The sequence below is a fragment of the Urocitellus parryii genome, chromosome 6 (assembly GCF_045843805.1).
Source record: "Urocitellus parryii isolate mUroPar1 chromosome 6, mUroPar1.hap1, whole genome shotgun sequence".
Classification (NCBI taxonomy): domain Eukaryota; kingdom Metazoa; phylum Chordata; class Mammalia; order Rodentia; family Sciuridae; genus Urocitellus; species Urocitellus parryii.
Window position 1 is genome coordinate 90,350,887 of NC_135536.1, and position 21,840 is coordinate 90,372,726.

General features: G+C 36.5%; 2 protein-coding genes across 6 annotated transcripts in view; both read left to right on the forward strand.

The window, feature by feature from the left end:
• The window catches only part of Tmem62 (transmembrane protein 62), a 37,947-nt gene extending 26,751 nt beyond the window's left edge, over positions 1–11,196 (forward strand). For 3 of the 5 annotated variants that reach the window (XM_026391103.2, XM_026391123.2, XM_026391141.2), the window contains 3 exons: positions 6,149–6,253; positions 8,147–8,265; positions 10,418–11,196. In XM_026391103.2, the coding sequence (XP_026246888.2) occupies positions 6,149–6,253; positions 8,147–8,265; positions 10,418–10,744 (551 nt within the window). In that variant the 3' untranslated portion in view covers positions 10,745–11,196. The remainder of the gene's footprint in view (positions 1–6,148; positions 6,254–8,146; positions 8,266–10,417) is intronic. The other 2 variants (XM_026391113.2, XM_026391131.2) reach the window with 1 other exon arrangement.
• Positions 11,197–11,369: 173 nt separating this feature from the next.
• On the forward strand, positions 11,370–21,335 carry Ccndbp1 (cyclin D1 binding protein 1). Its single transcript, XM_026391578.2, has 11 exons — positions 11,370–11,552; positions 11,712–11,771; positions 12,087–12,166; positions 14,725–14,806; positions 15,573–15,669; positions 15,840–15,913; positions 16,529–16,605; positions 18,063–18,331; positions 19,407–19,467; positions 20,609–20,655; positions 20,898–21,335. The coding sequence occupies exons 1-11, from the start codon at positions 11,444–11,446 to the stop codon at positions 21,004–21,006; spliced, it is 1,065 nt and encodes a 354-aa protein (XP_026247363.1). The 5' UTR covers positions 11,370–11,443; the 3' UTR covers positions 21,007–21,335.
• The last annotated feature ends 505 nt before the right edge of the window (positions 21,336–21,840 follow it).

Here is a 21,840-nt window from a genome sequence, read left to right on the forward strand (position 1 = left end):
ATATGGTTCCCTTGAGCAGTATGCAATGTCCATCTTTATCCCTTTTGATTAACTTTGGCTTTATTAAAAAAAAAAACAGAAATTAACAGATTAACTTTATTTGATATGAGTATGGATACCCCTGCTTGCTTCTGAAGACCATGTGTGTGGTATGATTTTTTCCAACCTTTCACCTTCAATCTGTGTATTTCTTTTCCTATCAAATGAGTCTCTTGTAGGCAGCATATTGTTGGATTTTTTTTAAAATCCAGTCTGCTAGACTATGTCTTTTGATTAGTGAGTTTAAGCCATTAACATTTAGGGTTACTGTTGAGACATGGTTTGTATTTCCAGCCATATTTGTTTATTTTTGTTATTTAACTTGACTTGGTTTTCCTCTTTGATTAGTTTTTCTTTTAGTGTACTAACTCCCTCTGCTGGTTTTCATTGTTATGTTTCATTTCCTCTTCATGAAATGTTTTGCCAAGACTGTTTTGTAGTCCTGGTTTTTCTAGCTGTAAATTCTTTTAACTTTTGTTTATCATGGAAGGTTTTTATTTCATTTTCAAACCTGAAGCTTAATTTTGCTGGGTACAAGATTCTTGGTTGGAACCCATTATCTTTCAGCGTTTGAAATATGTTGTTCCAGGATCTTTTTGCTTTCAGGGTCTGTGTTGAAAAATCAGCTGTTATCCTAATTGGTTTACCCCTATATGTAATCTGATTTCTATATCTTGTGGCTTTTAAAATTCTCTCCTTATTCTTTATGTTGGGCATTTTCATTATAATGTATCTTGGTGTGCATCTTTTGTGATTTTGCACATTCAGCGTCCTGCAGGCTTATTGGATTTGGATTTCTGTTTCATTCTTCATGTCTGGAAAGTTTTCTGATATTACTTCCTTGAACAGATTGCTCATTTCTTTGATTTGGACCTCTATACCTTCCTCTATCCCAATAGCTCTTAAATTTGGTCTCTTTATGTTATCCCATATTTCTTAGATATTCTGCTCATGGTTTCTTATCATTCTTGCTGTGCTGTCTACATTCTTTTCAAGATGATATACTTTGTCCTCATTGTCTGATATCCTATCTTCTAAGTGGTCTACTCTGCTGGTGATACTCTCATTTGAGTTTTTAATTTGGTTTATTATTTCTTTCATTTCCAGGATTTCTGTTTTTTGTTTGTTTGTTTGTTTTATAACTTCTATCTCCCCGTAGGTGATCTTTTGCTTCTTGGATTTGTTTATGTAATTCATTGTCAAAGTGATCTTTCATTGTCTGTATTTGTTGTATGATGTCTTCCTTAAGACTCCAAAACATCTGAATCGATGTATATCCTGAAATCTTTATCTGTCATTTTTTTCTGCTGTAATTCTTCTAGTGATGTATTGTCTTACATTGTTTGTGGTACTTTCTTTCCTTGTCTTTTCATGTTGCTTGTGTTTCTTTCCAGCTCTGTGAGACTGGTGTGTTATTGTTTTTACCCTATAGATTTGTAGTGCTCTTGTATAGTTCCAAGATCTCTCCTTTGTGGGGAAGGACAATATTAACAGTTCTCAATATCAACAATACATCATCTATGAGCAAGTTTTTGTTATTAAGACATTTCTATGACTACAAATGTTGGAAGAAATGTTGGATTCAATTATTATTGAAAATATAGTCAGTAGTTTCATAAAAGGTGTACAGTTTCTGGTGGCATATAGAGAACCGGGGATAGGGCATAGGACGTTATGTTAAGGGGAAAAGATGTGAAGGTATGGGGTTAATATATCTTAGCAACCTTGGAGGAGAACTCTAATGAGGGGGGTTAGTAGCAGGAGGGATCTGGGCATCTCTATTCTTCCCAGGTTATTCTGAAAAGCAGACAGGTTTAAAAACTACTACTTTATGGTCTAAAATCAAAAATAGAGAAATAGAAGTAGTCATAGCCTTTTTATAGGTATTGATAAGGGTTTTCTGTTAGCTTCTAATCTTTTGAGGGTTAAGCTTATATTACTAATTTTAAAGTAACATTAAAATTACTTACTAATAGTTTTCTCTGGCTGCTTCCCTTAATAACTACAATACTTAATTCCACATAATTAGCTGTCTAGCTTAAAAGTAATATGATGCGGGCTGGGGATGTGGCTCAAGCGGTAGCGCGCCTGACTGGCATGCGTGCGGCCCGGGTTCGATCCTCAGCACCACATACAAACAAAGATGTTGTGTCCGCCAAAAAATAAATAAATGAATAAATATTAAAAAAAAAAGTAATATGATGCAAAAAGTCTAGTTTCAAAGTATATTTAAAAAGGTTTATGACAGGGCTGGGTTGTGGATCAGTGGTAGAGAACTTGCCTAGCATGTGTGAGGCACTGGGTTGGATTTTCAGCACCACATCTAAATAAATAAAATAAAGGTCCATCAACAACTAATAAAAATATTTTTTAAAAAAAGGTTTATGACAAAGTTTTAAAATAAAGCTTATATTAGTGTGCTAGGTCTGACATAACAAAATATCACAGGCTGGTTGGCTCAAACAATAAAAATTCGTTTTCTCACAATTCTGAAGCCTTGAAGTTCAAGTTCAGGTTTTTGTTGTTGTTGTTGTTTGTTTTGTTTTTTCCTAAGGCCTCACTCCTTGGCTTATAGATAACCACCTTCTCACTGTGTCCTCACATAGTCATCCCTGGATCTGTGTTGTTTGTGTCCTGATCTCCTTTTTATAAAGATACCAGTCACATTGGATTAAGCCCACCCATATGACCTCATTTTTACCTCAGTTACCTCTTTAAAGGCCCTATCTCCAAATACAGTGACATTCTGCGATACTAGGAGTTAGGACTTCAACATGACTTTATAGGAATACAGTCAGCCCATGTCAAGCTATTAAAAGGGTTTTCTGCTTTTTTAAAACTTTTCTCTAGATGTTGAACCAAAATGACTGAATTTAAAAAGATATTCATTTCAGGGTTAGGAATATAGCTTAGTGGTAGAATGCTTGCCTAGTATGCACAGGCTCTGTGTTTGATCCCTGTGAGCACTGGAAGAAAAGAAGTGGGAGGAAGGAAGGAAGGAAAAAATATTAATTTGAATGATATATATAGATAAAGATCTTTATAGTCCACATGTGGGGAAAAAAAAGAAAATATAACATTCAGGTCTCAAATTTACTACTTGCCATCTTAATAGCTGAGTCAATTTTCTTGCTCTTGCTTGAGAACTGGTCATTTTTTTGCTACTCTTTTTTTTTCTTAAAAAACAACTCTCCTTTTGGTATATATCAGTGTTCTGATATTTTTTTTTCACCTCTGATCCTCTTTCTTCCTTTCCTCCAAGATTTTTCTTTGCATAAGCTGCTGAGCACTTCAGTCATCAAGGTTTTATGGATGCTTCCCACATTTTATTGTCTGTGCCTGATTTAACTTACTGAATCCCTAAGTGGCTCTACATATTTCTACAAAGAAACTCCTGACATACCTCACACCTGCTCCCCTCATCCCTAGTTTGATTTTCCTATGTCTCTCAAGGCATCATTATTCCTTATTTTATTTTTTAGTAATCTTCATTCTTGATTCCCTAATGCCAGCATATTATTAAAACCCATTGATTCTTTCTTCAAATGTTTCTTTTCCTTTTGAGGGGTAACCAATGTTATTTCAATACTACCTCCTTTCAGGATTCCCAAACAGACTTCTAACTGTTGCTTCTATATCCAGTCTGTCCATCTAATCCATTGTCTGTCTTCATCATTAGGCAATTATCCTTCTCAGAATTTTATATGTAAGGCTTTTTGGTCATGGAAGTGATCCTTTTTGGTCATGGAAGTGAAATTCCATAATTAAGAATCAGACACCTCTCTACAACCTAGTCTTACTTGACTAGCCATGTCTTCAACCACTTGCTGGAATTCCCAGCCCAGATAATTTTCAATGTTCCCTATACAAACTATGCTCACTTATGCATTTGTGGTTTTGCCCAGGCTATTATCCCTACTTTAAATTATTCTTCTAAACTTATTTAAATATTAGTCTCCTGTATGGCTTACTTGAAATAGTCTTTTCTTGTACCCCTTTCTCTAACCATTCAAAGTCATAGTGAGTTTTTGCTTGTCTGAGTCCTGTAGTGCTTCCTGATGATTAATTCTTTACTAATTTTTTTTCAGCACTGGGAATTGAACACAATGCCTCAGGAATACTAAACAGGCACTCTATCACTAAGCTATATCCCCATCCCCAATTCTATACTTAATTAGCCAAGCATCTGACTTTACATAATCACTTAAAATGATATATTTTCTCCTCAACCAGATAAATACTTTGAAAGTACAAGACTAAAAACAAAAACAAGTGAGAGTAATACACACAATGAGAAAGGTTTTATTAGGCTTTATATAAAATTAATTGTCAGCAGGCTGAATAATGTTATAAGTATTAAATGAGTATGCTGACCTATTAGCAAAATCATAACTTTTTTTGGTGGGTGGTACTGGGGATTGAACTCAGAGGCACTTGACCACTGAGCAACATCCCCAGCCCTATTTTGTATTTTATTTAGAGACTGGTTCTCACTGAGTTGTTTAGCACCTTGCTTTTGCCGAGACTGGCTTTGAACTCATGATCTTCTTGTCTCAGCCCCCAAAGCTGCTGGGATTATAGGCGTGCATCACTGCACCTGGCTTCATAACTCATTTAACTTACATTTAAAAACAGGACCTGTTTTTAATTTTTTTTTTTGTCTAGTGTCACTCAGTGTGCCTGAACTTTTTATCATAATTTTCTGATTACTGGTTTATGACTAGCTCCATGATAAGTAAAATGATAATCTATGGCCACAGATGGAGCTTCTTTGGGTGAGGCACTTATATTTGAGCTTTTTGGCACCATATTTAAGAGCATATCAATTGGGAGAGCTTTAGGGGTGCCTCTCAATTAGAATGACAGAACTGTTTGTTAAGAACGGTATCACATACAAGAAAGGACTACTGGGACAGATACTCATATTTAAGATCAAAATGAGAAATTTTGCTATTTATGTACTTTTGATATATTTTAATACATCTCTTGGAAGTTTGTAATTTTGGTACTAAATTCTATGGAAAACGGAGACTTAATGATCCTTTGAACATAGCACTATCTTTCGAATCTACATGAAAATAAAATAGTACAGGGCTGGGGATATAGCTCAATTGGTAGAGTGCTTGCTTTGCATGCACAAGGCACTTAATTTGATCCTCAGGACCACATAAAAGTAAATAAATAAAATAAAGGTTTATTTAAATAAATAATAAAATAGTACAGACCTCTAGCAGGTATGTCTATTTTCAGTCAAAAATATTTATGAGGGCTGGGGATGTGGCTCAAGCAGTAGCACGCTGGCCTGGCATGTGTGCAGCCCGGGTTCCATCCTCAGCACCACATACAAACAAAGATGTTGTGTCCGCCGAAAACTAAATATATATATATATATGAGTTCAATATATTATAGTACATGTAGTACAATGTATATATAGTCTCACAACTAAACCATTTTTTAAAACTTTCTACCCTATATAATTCTTTTTTTGGGTGGGTACCAGAGATTGAATTCAGGGGCACTCAACCACTGAGCCACATCCCCAGCCCTATTTGATATTTTATTTAGAGACTGGGTCTCACTGAGTTGCTTAATACCTCGCTTTTGCTGAGGCTGGCTTTGAACTTGTGATCCTCTTGTCTCAGCCTCCCAAGCTGCTGGGATTACGGGTGTATGCCACCATGCCTGTTACCCTATATAATTTTAAGTATATTAGCTCACCAGGATTCTAAATTTAAAGTGGTATCATCTGTATAGTTGCCATATAATGAAGGATTTGCCCCATATAAAGCAGAGAGCCCATAATAGTCTTCTAGAAAATGTTATAAAGAAATTAAATTTTACAAAATACCTAACCACTTCTAAACTCACTTGTACTTTCATTTGTTTGTAGATTCATTTAACAAAAAATTATTGATCTACCACTGTGTCAGATATGATATTAGTCACTAGGGATAATGGATAAGTAAAAGGAAAAGAAGGTATTGGTTGGTCATTAGACCTGTGCTATCTTTGGCAGTTGATCTGTTGGAAAATAAAAATTACATTATAAAAAAAAGAAATTAAAGTTTGCATGTGGTCACTGAATTTTTAAAAATTTGTTCTGTTCAGAACCTCCAAGATTTATAAATTTGATGTCATTTTCCCTTCACCTCTTGAGCAAAATAAACATCTTCTACTATTCTATGTTGTTGATGACCCTGTATGTGGTGCTTGGTAAGTAAATTAATAAACTTCAAATTGTAGAGCATTCTGTCAAAGAATATATTGAGATTTTTAAATTTTCTTTTATTTATTCTAATTTGTTATATATGACAGCAGAATACAATTCAATTCATAATACACAAATAGAGCACAGTTTTTCATGTCTCTGGTTGTATACAAAGTAGAGTCACACCATTCATGTTTTCATACATGTACTTAGGATAATGATGTCCGTCTCATTCCACTTTTTTCCTACCCCCATGCCCGCTTCCTTCCCCTTCCTCCCCTTTGCTCTATCTAAAGTTCATCTAATCCTCCCATGTTGCATTCCCCATCCCCATTATGAATCAGCATCCTTATATCAGAAAAAACACTCGGCATTTTTTGGGGGGGATTGGCTTACTTCACTTAGCTTTATATTCTCCAGCTCCATCCATTTACCTACAAAGCCATGATTCTATTCTCTTTTAATGCTGAGTAATATTCCATGTGTATTTTGTTTGTTTTTTGTACCAGGGAGTGAACAAGGGCACTTTACCCTAAGCCAAATCCCTGGTCCTTTTTATTTTTATATTTTATTTTTTAATTTTTAAGACAGGTTCTTGCTAAGTTGCTCAAGGTCTTGATAAATTGCTAAGGCTAGTTTTGAACTTGTAATTCTGAGCCACTGAGATTATAGGCATGGGCCACTGCACCTGACCTGTTATTGTATTCTTGATAATTGCCATGCTGACTGGATCGAGATTAAATCGAAATATAGTTTTGATTTGCATTTCCCTGATTGCTAGAGTTGTTGAACATTTTTTCACTTATTTGTTGGCCAATTGTATTTCTTCTTTTGAGAAGTGTCTGTTTAGTTATTTTTCCCATTTATTAATTGGGTTTTTTTTTTAGTTGTAATGGACACAATACCTTTATTTTTATTTTATTTTTTTTAATGTGGTGCTGAGGATCGAACCCAGGGCCTCACACATATGAGGCAAGTGCTCTATTACTGAGCTACAACCCCAGCCCTAATTGGATTTTTGGTGTCAAGTTTTTTGAGTTCTTTATATATTCTGGATATTAATGCCTTGGGGAGCAGGTGGCAAAGATTTTCTCCCATTCTGTAGGCTCTCTATTCATGTTCTTAATTGTTTCCTTTGCTGCACACAAGCTTTAATTGATGCCATACCACTTACTGATTTTTTTTTTGTTTTATTTATTGTGCTTTAGGAGTCTTGTTAACGAATTGTCATTATGTAGTGAACGTATGAACAAATGAATTAATGGCCATAGGTCAATAGAAAAGGCTAAAATATATTCACTATATTAGTAAGAAAGAGAAGTACAAGAGAGCATTTTAGAAAATTTTCCATTGAAAAGTGGTTTAGGGGGCTGGAGTTGTAGCTCAGTGGTAGAGCGAGGCACTGGGTTTGATTCTCAGCACTGCAAATAAATAAATAAATAAATAAAATAAAGATTGACAACTAAAAAATATTTTTTTAAAAAAGTGGTTGAGGTTTTATTGCTTTAAGGAGTAAATCTCAGGTATCTCAAAAATTAGCTTCAGTAGAATACCTCTGCTTCTTAAAGGAAATGTTAATACATTATATTGAGTTTATTAGTGCAAGAGAATATTTTTAAAATTGTGAGTGTGATGCAGCCTGTTTTTGCTATCTACAAGCTATTTATCTATTCCAAGTATAGCATATATGCAGATAATTTTTGATCCAGAGAAACAGGGGGCAAATAGTTGGTTAAGATACCATATGCAACAGAGATTAGCAAAGGAGAAACACTATGAAATAAAATGCTCATAGATTACTATTCTTGTATCTTTATTATTACTATAAATGAATCTCAGATGTATGTAATCAGGGTGGTAGCTTTTTAATCTTCTTTTCTACCCTTTGCCTCTCTCAGGACCATGGTTTTTTGGTGAAATTATTGATGGCAAATTGGGTTTCTGCTTTTCCTTTGGGATATTTGTTAATGGACATTTCCTACAAGGTGGTGCAACATTTGTAGCTGGAATTTTCCAGGTAAGAAATTAGATATACAATTTAAGAACATCTTGTCCTTGTTGAAACAATTGCATAACAGTTAAATCCAAAATCTTTTTTTTAAATCTCAAGTCTTAAATTGAACATTATAGATCATCTTTCTTACTTTATTTGTAGGGCAGTCTTTAATAACTGATGTTTTGTTTGCTTCCTAACCCTTTTCTTCCACCACTCTTGTGTAAACTTCAAAAATACATTTTGGCATTCAGGGTTGATCAGTGGTAAAAGAGGTTTTTGTTGTTTGTTTCATTGTGTTTTTGCATTGACAGAAAATGAAATAAGGGCTTTATGATAGAATAAGTTTTACACTTTAAGTTAAACCAAAACTGATTATGATAAAGGAAGGAAGGAAAATATTTCAGAAGGAGGAAAAGGAAAAATATAAACACATGAAAAGGAAATCAGTTATTTAGTAGAAGCTTCACTGGACAAAATTCAGACCTGGGCTTTGTAATGATGTCTTAGCAGTATTATTCGGGAAACACCGACATATTAAGTTTACATTTGATTCCTCTAAAACAAATATATAATTAAGAGATCCTGTTCCATAGCAAAACTCCATTAAAAAAACTTGACAAGTATTTACCTAACAATTGCTTTGTTTTATTCACCTAATGGGGCTGCTGGACCAAAATCTCAGTGTAATTTGAAGTTTGGAAAACATAAAAAAATATTAATCAAAATGAGTTCAAAAACCTCTTAACAACAGTATAATAAGATTAGCAGGATTAGAGACAGCCAATTAGGGAAAACTTTTACCTAGCAAATACTTACCCCAGTCCACAACATTCTCTGCATAGCAGCATGTAAATAGATCCTGGGTCTTATTCTCTTTCTTTCCCTCCACACTTTGGTGCTGGGGATTGAACCCAGGGTTTCAGGCATACTAGACAGGCACTCTGCTGTTGAGCTACATCTCTGGCTTAAGTTCAGTTTTCTGTTATATATATGCAGGCTGTCTCTCTGGAGCACTCTTACATCAAGTGAAACTTATGTCTTACCAAAAGGCATGGGTTTTTTTTTTTTTTCTATGAAAATGTGTACATTCATATTTTGAGCAATTATAAGTTAATAATGGATTTTATGTATTATCCAGGCTCCTGACTTCCAAATGTATACCTCTGACATAGATATCTTCTCTGTACTTCAAGTGTCTATATACTCAACTGCCATTTTATATATTTCCTTTGATGCATAACAGGCATCTCAATATTATGTCTCTGACCTCACACTTGTGGCTCCACTCCTTCTTTCCACCTTGTTCATCATCCTTGGCTACTGTTGTCTTACAGAGCCCAAGACCTCTCCCACCTCTGGACTTTTCATTTGTTCCTTCTTCCTGGAATGCATTTCCATTAACTGACTCATTCCTGTCCTTCAGGCTACACTTTTGTGATCCAGTTATTTCTTAATTGAATTTATCACAATTTGTAATTCCTTTTTTAATTTTTTCTTTTTCCTGTTAGACTGTATAGCTCTATGATGGATCTTTTTTGACTTGTTCACTAGTGTGTCCCTAACCTAGAGCCTAGGACAGTGACTGCTACAATAAATATTATTGAATGAATAAATGAATCACACATCCTTCAAATAATATTATAACATAGATATTCCAATTTATACTTTAATACTCATCATTCTACCTCAAACAAAAATATCAAGATAAGAAAAAATATACTGATAATACAAGTCCCTCCATTCCACCAAAACAGAATGTATATTCTGGGTGTGTGTGTGTGTGTGTTTATGTGCGCACGCATGCACATGCACACTCGCATGTGTGTGCATTAATTTTAATTTAAACACTGGCCAATATTTACTATACACACACACACACACACACACACACACACATATATATATATATATATATATGATACTGTACTATAAGTTGGAACTTCAATATAAGTTAAATGATTCCTGTCTTTAAGATGAACAAAAGGACACAACTAATTGTAGGTTGAATGTGTTACAAATAAGTGTGATCAAAGTATATATATATAAAAAAATCAGACAACTAACCCCAAGTCAGAAAGCAACATATTCTTAGGAGCCACCAATAATGAGACCTGACGCCTTCAACGTTAGCTTGGTGGTAAGCTAATGATTGTGTTCTGCTTCTTTATTCTAGGTGGTGTTTTTCAACATTCCCTTGATGGCTTACCTGTGTTGGAGCTTGTTGCAGAGGTGCTTTGGTCACAACTTCAAGTCTCATCTCCATCAAGGAAAATACTTGAAAATTATACCTGTTCATCTATTTATGCTACTGCTGTATATCTGGCAGATTTATTCCTGCTACTTTCTTCATGTGACACAGGGCACGCTAGCTCTTTTATTCTCCCCTTTGCGGACCTGGTTGACATTGCTGACACCAGTACTCATTCGTTGTGTGTGGACACTGAACTCCACCAAGTTTGGAACCTTCATGTTGCAGTTAAAAAGCCACCTGAGCTCCTGAAATGCATGTCCCATCACTGCCAGCTGGGCAGAAGTTCAGTCTCTCCATCTGTAGCCCTGGTCTCTGCCCCTACTAGGTGGAAAGCAGATGTCAGTGGATGAGCTTCAGAGAGCTGCTGCTTCTTGGACACGTGAATGTTGGAGGGATCACTCACTACTGATTCCTGGAGAGTGGACTGAAAAAGAGTCTAAATAATGACTTGATTTCTTTCTTCCCTAAGGAGGCAAAGAGAAAGCCCTAAACAAGGAGACCCACAGGGTAGGGGCTGGGTGTGTGTATGGGATTATCTCAGGAGGCCCAGCACTTGGGGGGGTTATCCCATGTAAAAGCATCCAGCACCATACATAGGGTTATGGGCTCTCTGCTTCCTTAGCCGGGAGTGTTTCAGCTAATCAAATAAATGAATGAATGAAGAATAAGATACAAATAAATGAATGAATGAAGAATAAGATACAGAACGAACCTGAACCTTGCAGTGTGGCCCAGTCTTTTGGTTGGAATGGGGTGGGGAGGGGAGGTGTGACCCGGCTAATGGAAGGGGCGGGGCCAGGCCTCAGGGAGGAAGGGGCGGAGTGGGAGGGCTGGGTTGTTGCCGGAAACGATCTCGGGTAGGCGGCACCGGAAGCGAGGCGCAGTCGCAGTGCGTCTAGGGCAACAGGGGCGGTGGCGTCTATTTTCAGGTGCCGGTGAGCGACAGAGATGGCCAGCGAAACTGCGTCTGCAGCCTCAGTCCTCACTCTGGCTCCGCCTTTGGAACAGCTCCGGCACTTGGCGGCTGAGCTGCGGTTGCTCTTGCCTGGAGTGCGGGGTGAGCTGACGCTGTGGGTCTGGCGAGGCCAGGGGCGGCATTGGGGTAGAGAAAAGCCCAGGTAGGGCGCTGCGGGCTGGACCCTGGTACGGGAGGTGGCTCCGCTCACTTCAGTTTCTCCTTTTGCCGCGGTTCGGCCCACCACACTACACCTACAAGTCGGCGAAGCCCGAGAGTCCACTGAGGAGTTTAATCGGGAGGTGTTCTGGAGAAGACTCAGTGAGTGCCTTTCCTGTCGGTGACTCCCTCCTCTCACCTATTCCAGCGACACGGTCCCTTTCCTGCTGGCAGTCCCCATTGGAGGGCTCTGCGTCTCCCCCGCCTCATCCCGACTGTGGGGATACTTCACCTTGCTAGTCCTTGGCACTTGAGTGGTTAAAATATAAAATATTGATTTTTGGAGTTGTTTTTGAGTTGTCTAGGCTGATAAGCGAGGAGAGAGAACGCATTATCTTCTAAGTCCCTGTCGCAGCTGCAACTTTAGCCTTTTGGCACTAACTTTAGCATCTGCCTCCCCTTATTCCCACCCCCCAGATGAGGCAGCTGTTAAAGTGTCATGGGAAGCCACCGTTCTGACTACAGTCTTCTCTCGACTTCCATTGCCATCTCCACAGGTGAGCTTCACTTTACTGGAATCCTTGTGCTGTCTTGTTATTCCTTGGGTATCCTCGCTATTTCTTTCCACCTTTTTCATTCATGTAATCTCGAATGAGATTACATTTCTTACTTTACAGGATTGTTGTGGAAACCAAATTGCCTGGCATGGGTAGACCAGTCTCCTAATTTTTGCAATTTGAAATTCAGCCTGGTTATTTACTTTCTGAAAAAAAATTAAAGTGCACACTGTTTTCTAGATATTTTCACATACATGATCTCTATCTGACAGATAAGTAGTCAGGGTCAGAGGCTCAGGTTAAGGTTAGTAAGAAGTCAAAGTTGAATGTAAATAAGGTCTATCTGAATGCTAAACTATACCTATTCTATTATACTACATAGGACCCTTTAGTAGTGAATTATTTTGTATGTAATCAGTAACTTATGTAGAAAGTGTGAAATTCAAAAACTAACAAAGTATGCTAAAATGTTTCTACCTACCCACCCTGTTCCTCATTTTTGTCATCTCTCTTCACTTCCTTTTGTATTATTCTGTATACTGTATATTCTATGCATATGTATATTCATATTTACATGTATATGTGTATATATATGCTTTTTACACAAATGATCAGATACCATCAACACTGTACTTTTTCATTTTAAAAAAATTAATAGTATAGTTTAGAAATTGATTCTTAGCATCACCTAAAAAGTTGTAATAGCTTCTTAATATTCAACAGACAGCTTAACTATAATTTAGTCAATACCTTATGTGGACATTTAAACTGTTTCCAACTTGTAACTATTGTAAATGGTCCTGTGGTGAATTGCCGAATATAATCTTTGTGTACACATTTGTAGAAAAAATTCCCAAGAAGAAATTGCTAGAACAAAGAAATTATACAGTTTTAATAATTCTTCATTATAAAACTGAAAGTAAAGGTGTTGGCTGTGACATAGCATTCCCTATATTCATTTTTTTCTAGAACTGCCCATACTTAATTTGAGAGTAAGGGTATTTAAAAATGGCATATTCATTATCTTATTTGATTTTTTAATAATATTTTAAGTCTACATCCAGATTTTTTTAAATATTATTTTTTAGTTATAGGTGGACACAATGTCTTTATTTTACTTTATGTTGTATGAGGATCGAACCCAGTGCCTCACATATGCCAGGCGACCGCTCTACCTCTGAGCTACAATCCCAGCCCAAGTCTATATCCGGATGTTTTGAAATGATATAAATATTCTTTGCTGCATATGACTACAACGGTAAACCTTCTCCTTGGATACCTTAGAGGTCTATGATGAGGAAACAAGAGGTGAACTATGTGAGAGCACTTTAAAAGATTCATAGAAAGTGTATTTTTTCCAAAGGAAGTATTATCTTATTTTTAAATATTTGCTGGCTTCTTTCTTTGAAAAGAAAAACTTCCTGCTAAATTTTGTAGCAAGAAAAATACAGTGAGGAAATAGCATAGGATTATTTTTCTATATATGTTCAGGATGGTAGTTTTACTCATAGATGAAAAATTAGAACATAGTTTTATTGAAATTATATACAAAGATTCATTCACCTTCTTCGGACATCAGCATTTTAGTCCTACTGCAGGGTGGTTTGTTTGTTTTTGTTTTTAAGATTCGAAAAATCTTTATGAACTGATATTTTTATAAAAATTTGTGTATTGCCATAATAGTTTCTGAACAGAGTAAGAATGTAGCTCAGAGGTGGAGTTCTTGCCTAGTATATGCAAGGCCCTGTATTGGATCCCCACATTGAAAAAATTTTTAAAAAGTTTTTAAGCATTTATTCTCAATCACTGGGGATATCTCATCCCAAACAGGTAACAGTTTATGGACTGGCACCAACCTGGATCACATTTTACATATAAGCACTGGTTTAGAATTTAACAAGAGAAGTGAGGACAAGAAAGATAAGAAAACCAGTGACTGCTTAGAAGGAAAATAGTTAATATTGAGCATTATTCAATCCATGTTATTTACTTTTAGGTACATATTTTGATTCTGTTGAAAGAGACACATACATAGAGATTTGGTTAATGATCTACTACAGGGGTTGGCAAACTTTTTCTGTAAAAGGCCAGACAGTGGTAAATATTTTAGGCTTTGAAGGCTAGCCAGTTAGTACTGCCCTTTTTGTGTGAATGCAGGTATAGACAATATGTACACTAATGACCATGGCTAGGTCCCATTATAGTAAATGTAAATGGGTCTGGTTTACCTGTGGATCATAGTTTGACTACTCCTGGTCTATGATATGGTGAATATCTCATGGCACATCATGAATATCTTGGGATATAGAGTTAACCAGGAACAAGTTTTACTTATTGTTTCTTTGTGCCTTATTGAGTTGTCATCAAGTGTTTGGTGTTCCACTAACTCCTCTGTGGTATACAATGAGTCTTATCACAAGGCCTAACTCATAATAGGACTTCAGAAAATATTTAATGATGCTTTACAGATGTCTATTCTCTTTTACAGTAGGTGAGTTGACTAAATTGATCTAATCCATTTCCTTTCTTTATTTTTAAATTGGTCTGTCACATCATAGGAAACCCAGAGGATCAGTGAACAAGTCTGTGCTGCCATCAAGGCAATTATTGCGGTGTATTATTCACTTCCCAAGGAACAGGGTAAGATACTGTACACACATTAATATTGCATTTGTAGGCTACATCTTTGCTAAAATGATGGGTATGTCCTGAGACTTTTGCCTTTCCCCAGTTTGAGCATGCACCTCAAGGAGAATTTTATAATGTAATTGACCTATGTAAACACTCCATTATACTAAGGTACAGATGCTTTGTACCTAAGATTTTCCATCTCCTGTGCTTTGTCTGAATCTTAAGGCTTTTAATTCTTCTTGGATCTTCCTTTCCATCTAACTGCTAGATGCTGGCCCAATCTCAGCCCCATATACCTAGACTAAAGCTGTCCCATCTCTCCTGCATTCATATTACAGCATACTCTATTTCTAGGCTTCTTAATAGGTTAAATGTTCACTAGTCCTGCCTAACTCCTCTGATTTATGTCTTGATTATAATCATGCCAAAATTATAAATGAATACATGTCATAGATCTTTAGGATTACTCATGGATTGTTTAAACTTTCAGCATTTTATCCACAGTTGTCAAGGGGCTACTGTCCTTAATGAATGAGTACTTGTTGTGATAGAAAGATTGTATTCCAAATCTCTTGGAGGAACAGCTCTAAGTACTGGTGGGGGGATAAGAAAATAATATGAGGATATAAATAAGATCTGAGTTTTGTGTTTGGTACTTCCCTTAAAGCATGTGAGTGGCCATTATCTTATAGTTCTCTAATGCTTAGACTCAGGAAAATGGACAGTGACTTCTGAAAAGGAGACCAGGCTGCTTACTCTTTGGTTTTGGCCACAGGGATCACCCTGAGAAAGCTGGTACGGAGTGCCACTTTGGACATTGTGGATGGCATGGCTCAGCTTGTGGAAGTGCTTCTCATCACTCCACCTCAGAGGTACTGATGCCATAGTATGGGTTAGCAGTTAATAGGCTTCCTTGACCCGGGGAAAACTCACCCTAAGAGAAAAGTTACTGATAGCCGAGAATAGTGACCAGCAGGAGGGAGCTTTTTACGAGACAGGAACCTAGATTATTGATAATATTTTCATTGATTCCATTCCCCAGCCCTGAAAACAGTAACCTTATTTCCTACAACAATGTCTGGGTTGCATGCCAGCAAGTTCCTCAGATACCAAAAGGTAGGTAAGAGTGGGAGATGAGCCAGTAACTGCTGGCCAAAACAGAAAGACATCCCATGTCTAACTTCCTGCTTTGTAGCATTTATATATTTTAATTTGTATAAACACTTTAGTGAAATAGATTTAGTTTGTCATCTGCATTAATAGTTAGTATTAGTACTTTTTGCCATTCTCTAGTTCTACTGGGTATCTAACTTAGGGCCTTCTATATGCTAGACAAGCATGCTGTGATTATATTATAACACCTTTTTAAATTCAGACTCTACTTTTGGTTCTCTCTCTTGCTGAACAGATGTGGTTTTTTTCTAGTACTACCTCCGCGGCAGTTTTATTGGACACACTGAAGCAGTTATCAGGTCAGAAGCAGTGGTCAATAAGAGGATTGTGATGAGAAATATCATGTGCCCATTTTATTTCTTGTGGTGAATGAAGAAAAGCTTTTTAATCTTTGTCTGAGTTCCAGGGGAGGTAGTGAAAAAAGAGTTTTACATTAGGTGGTGACCCTAGGTTACTTTGATATTCTCTTCAAAAAAAACAGTGTTGGTTGCCCTTTGTAGTCTTAAGAAATTATAAGATTTCTTCTCTCATTCTAGTGTTTCAATTTTTCATTCATAGATAATAAAGCTGCAGCCCTATTAATGCTGACAAAGAGTGTGGATTTTGTGAAGGATGCACATGAAGAAATGGAGCAGGTGAGGGAACCTCTGCCTTTGCTGGTCATTGGAGGGCAAACTCCATGACCAGTAGAAAATAGATTATAAAGAAAGGGATATGCAAATCAAAACCACTCTGTCAGAATGGCAGCTATTATGAAGACAAGCAACAATAAGTGTTGGCGAGGATGTGGGGGGAAAAGGTAAACTCATACATTGCTGGTGGGACTGTAAATTGGTGCAGCCAAGATGGACAGCAGTATGGAGATTTCTTGGAAAATTGGGAAAGGAACCATTTGACCTAGCTATCCCTCTCCTCGGTCTATACCCAAAGGACTTAAAAACAGCATACTACAGGGACATAGCCACATCAATGTTTATAGCACCACAATTCACGATAGCTAAACTGTGGAATCAACCTAGATGCCCTTCAGCAGATAAATGGATAAAAAAAAATGTGGCATATATACAAAATGGACTATAACTCAGCAATAAGAGAGAATAAAATCATGGCATTTGCAGGTAAATGGGTGGAATTCGAGAAGATAGTACTAAGTGAAGTTAGCCAATCCCAAAAAACCAAATGCTGTATGTTTTCTTTGATATAAGGAGGCTAATTCATAGTGGGGTAGGGAGCAGGAGCGTGGGAGGAATAGAAGAACTCTAGATAGGGCAGAGGGATTTGAGGGGAAAGGAGGTGTCATGGGGTTATTAATGATGGTGGAATATGATGATCATTATTATCTAAAGTACATGTATGAAGACATGAATTGGTGTGAATATACTTTGTATACAACTGGAGACATGGAAAATTTTGCTCTATATGTGTAATAAGAATTGTAATACATTCTGCTGTCATATAAATAAAAAAAAGGGGATATGGGCTGGGGCTGTAGCTCAGTGGCAGAGTGTAACATAGTATACGTTAGGCACTGGGTTTGATCCTCAGCACCACATAAAAATAAACAAATAAAATAAAGGCATTTTGTCCATCTACAACTACAAAAAAGGGGGGGGTATCTTGAGCATTGACTTAGCTGGTTCCATTCTCACTTCTGTCCTGTGTCTTCCATTCCCACTCCGTTCTTCTGTGTAATTTGTACCACTTCTCTTTGTTCCTTTGCTGGACAAGGAGAGTAAGAACAGGGTTCATGAAGTGATTTAACTGTGTAGCTGTTAGCTATTAGTTGTTAGTGAAACAGCCAGCCTGGGTGTTTTTTTTTTTTGTACTGGGAGTTAAACCTGTACATGCTTTAACAATGAGCTGCATCCCCAGTCCTTTTTATATTTTATTTTGAGACAGGGTCTCACTAAGTTGTTCATACTGGCCTTGGACTTGAGCTTCTGCTACCTCGTCCTTCCAAGTCCCTGGGATTATAAGGAGCAATATTGTGCTTACCCTGGCTGGGGTTTCTAAACAATTCAGTTATGGTGCTAAGAGTAAAATAGGTATTTTTGTTTTTGTTTGCATTCACATTTATCATGGTATGTTGTAGGCTGTGGAAGAATGTGACCCTTACTGTGGTCTCTTGAATGATTCTGAGGACGACAACCACAGCAATGAAGATGTGTTGGGGTTTCCAAGCAATCGAGACTTATATTGGTCTGAGGAAGATCAAGAGCTCATAATCCCATGTCTTGCACTGGTGAGATCATCCAAAGCTTGCCTGAAGAAAATACGGATCTTAGTGGCAGAGAATGGGAAGAAGGATCAGGTGGCTCAGCTGGATGACATTGTGGATATTTCTGATGAGATCAGCCCTAGGTAAACATGTTCCCCACTTGAAACTGCAGGAGACTTCTGATCTTAGCTTATGCTTGTGCTGTCATCCCAAAGTTTTTGCCTAGTTTTTTGTATTTTGAAAATGTTTAAACCTACAGGAAAGTTGAAAAAGTACTTCAGTAAATAACTCTACATCCTACATATGAATTCACCTGTTGTTCACATTTTTCTTCCTGTATTGGTTTATGTCTTGATAAATAGATGTTCCATAATGGTTTTTCCTAAACCATTAAAGAGTTGTATTCATCGATGACATTTCACCCCTAAATACCTAGCATCTATCTCCTAAGAACAAAGATAATCTTATCATCATATCTGAGGAATTTAATGTTGAATATAATATTATCCAACAGTCGTGCTTTTCCCTTTGTCTCTAAAATATTTTATTTAAAATCCAGGTTTCTATCAAGATCTCAAATTAGTTTCTTACAGTTTAATACAGTCTCTTTTTGACATTGACATTTCAAAACAAAACCCATCAGTTGTCCTATAGAATACCTTAACAATTTGTATTCATAGGATAATTTTCTAGGGATTATAGTCAGGTTAAACATTTTTTTTTTTTGCAAGACTATCATATAGCTGTTATGTTTTGTGCCTTCTGTCATATTGGGGAAGTCATGATATCAGTTTGTTCCATTATTGATAATCCCAAATTTGATCATGTTTTAAGTGGTGTCTTCTTTAGTAAGGGTGTCTTTTATGTAACAATTTTAGCTTCCATTGATGAGCCTTTATCAGTTACTAAATTGATAATTTCAGATCCTCACATTTTTTACTAAATTAATCATGTCCTGTCCTATGAACGAACCAAGGGCATTCCCTCCCATCCCTGTTTCCTAGTGAAATAGGGTATGTATGTTTCAGCGAATACTGGATAAATTGATTTTTCATTGGTTGCCTGGTTGCCCAATTTAAGGAACTGACAAGCGTTTCTGGGACAGCCAGTTTCTCCCTAGTTACGTCCATAGTTGTATACTAGAAACAACCTAGCTAGCTTAGTTCCTTTGTTTTTGTTGTTGAATATGATAATGGTTATTTTTCTTTCTGCTCCTAGCGTGGATGATTTGGCTCTGAGCATATATCCACCTATGTGCCACCTGACTGTGCGAATCAATGTGAGTATTGACTTTTTGGGAGGAGTTATAGACCTATTTGTAGAATTTCACTAGTCACTAGTATTTTCTGTAAAGTATAGGGTACTTATTTATTTGTCTCACTTGGGTGCAAAAGTAATGTCACAACAGTAATGTCACAGTTCTCGCATGTGTTTGTGCATTATAAATATTTGCTGAGGTGTTTTTTTTTTAATTTGATTGATTTATTTATTTTTATGTGGTGCTGAGGATCGAACCTAGTATCTCATACATGTGAGGCAAGCACTCTGCCACTGAGCCACAATCCCAGCCCCCCAAATGACTTATGTTTTATAGTCAGATGTACCCCTCCTAATATTTGATAAATTTGATAGTGGAAATTAGATTCATCAAAATGTGTGTTCATAGCGTACAAACACCTTGAATAAGAATAGTATCCTTAGGGCATTAAATTTTTTGTTTGTTGTTTTGGCATTAAGTTTAAAAGTTAACTTCCTAAGAATTAAACATCTTTAGCAGTATGCCTATTAATAATATTCAATTATCCCAAATAATAACTACTAAAGAAATTAAAAATATGTAATCTTTATATGTCTTACTGTATATTGTTGGGATATATACATCCTCATTTCTGGGTTTTTTTTGTTTTTGTTTTTGTTTTTTGGTGCTGAGAATTGAACCCAGGTCCTTGTGCATGGTAAGCACATGTTCTACCATGGAGCTGTGTCCCCCACCTCCCCATGTTAACTTGATATTGGTGTTGTTAAAATTCTGTACATTTTTAAAGTAAAGAACATTAGTTATTTCTGCTTTATATTTTGAGCTCTTAGCAGATAGGATAAATTCAGACTACATTCTTTTCTCTTCTTTTTTAAAAATTAGAAATATTTTAAGTTTTAAAAACTTAGAAAAAATGTTATAGCAACAATGTTAGTAATATTTTGCTAAATAGAAAAGAATTTATAATCCTGCCACCTCAACCTAGTCAGCATTTTTGTTTTGAGTATATTCAAGGTTCTTTTTAAATGAATTCTTGTTTTACCGTTTTTTTTTGTGTTTTTTTTTTTTTTTTTAATTTTGGGGGTCTATTAAAAATTCAAGCTCTCCTTTACCTTTTTAATGGCAGGGTTCAGGGTGATTAACTTCTCTGTTTCTTTTCTAGTCTGCAAAACTTGTATCTGTTTTAAGGAAGGCACTCGAAATTACAAAGTAAGTATGAAGACTTCTCCCTAGCTAGCCTTTTGAGAATAAAGCTGAGTGTCTGTCTGACTTTCTTAACTCCCAAGTTCCCACTTCAAGAAATAGGAAAGGGAAGGATTGGGGTTTTCTTTTAGTTTTGGTTTCTGTGAAGAAACTTGCCTTTTACTGTAGTTTCTTCTGTGCACTCTCCTGAGGATAGATTTTCCCATGACCTCATAGTAAACTTTCCCCCCCCCCATTTTATTCTACAGAGCAAGTCATGTGACCCCTCAGCCAGAAGATAGTTGGATCCCTTTACTCATTAATGCTGTTGATCATTGCATGAACAGAATTAAGGAGCTCACTCAGAGTGAAATTTAATTATGAGTTTTCAGGTGCATTCATATTCTCCTTTTACTCTCTCTTATTGTCCCAGCCAGATCTATAATGTCTGCTTTTAAGAATGGAACTAGAATACTTGCTGGATGGAAAGGGAATTCCTGTCTATATTTAACAAGAGACTCTATTACCAAAGTTATTGGTTAAGCCAGATTGGCAATTATTTATAAACAGTATGAGTATGATATATTTTTCTGCTAGATACAAAAGATAATTGCATGAATCAGTATTCCTGAATGGCCTCTCAGAGACTCCTAGGGAAGCTGCCTTAATCCTTATTTGCAATAAAGTATGTTTTTCATTGTTACAGATGCCAGTGGTCTCAATGAAATGCTAACTATTTGCTAGCAATTAAATGAATACCCTTCCAAAGTTTCTTCCTACCAGAAATGCAGTCTGCTGAGACCACCATTACTTTCATTTGGGTTTATAAGCATAAATATCTGATTTTTGTTTTTTTTTTTTTTGCGGGGGGGTTTCCAGGAATTGAACTCAGGAGCACTCAACCACTGAACCATATCCCCAGTCCTTTTTTTTGTATTTTATTTAGAGACAGGGTCTCACTTAGTTGCCCAGCGCCTCATTGTTGCTAAGGCTGCCTTTGAACTCGTGATCCTCCTGCCTCACACTCCCAAGCTGTTGGGATTATAGGTGTGTGCCATCGCACCTGGTTAAATATCTGATTCTGATCAGAAGTCTATTTAGAACAAAAACACTTGACATTAATTTATTTAGAGAAAATGACTGCAAAAAGCCCCTTAGTGTTTTAGCATGTTACATAATATTATTCTCATCAGTAATTCCTTCTGAATATTA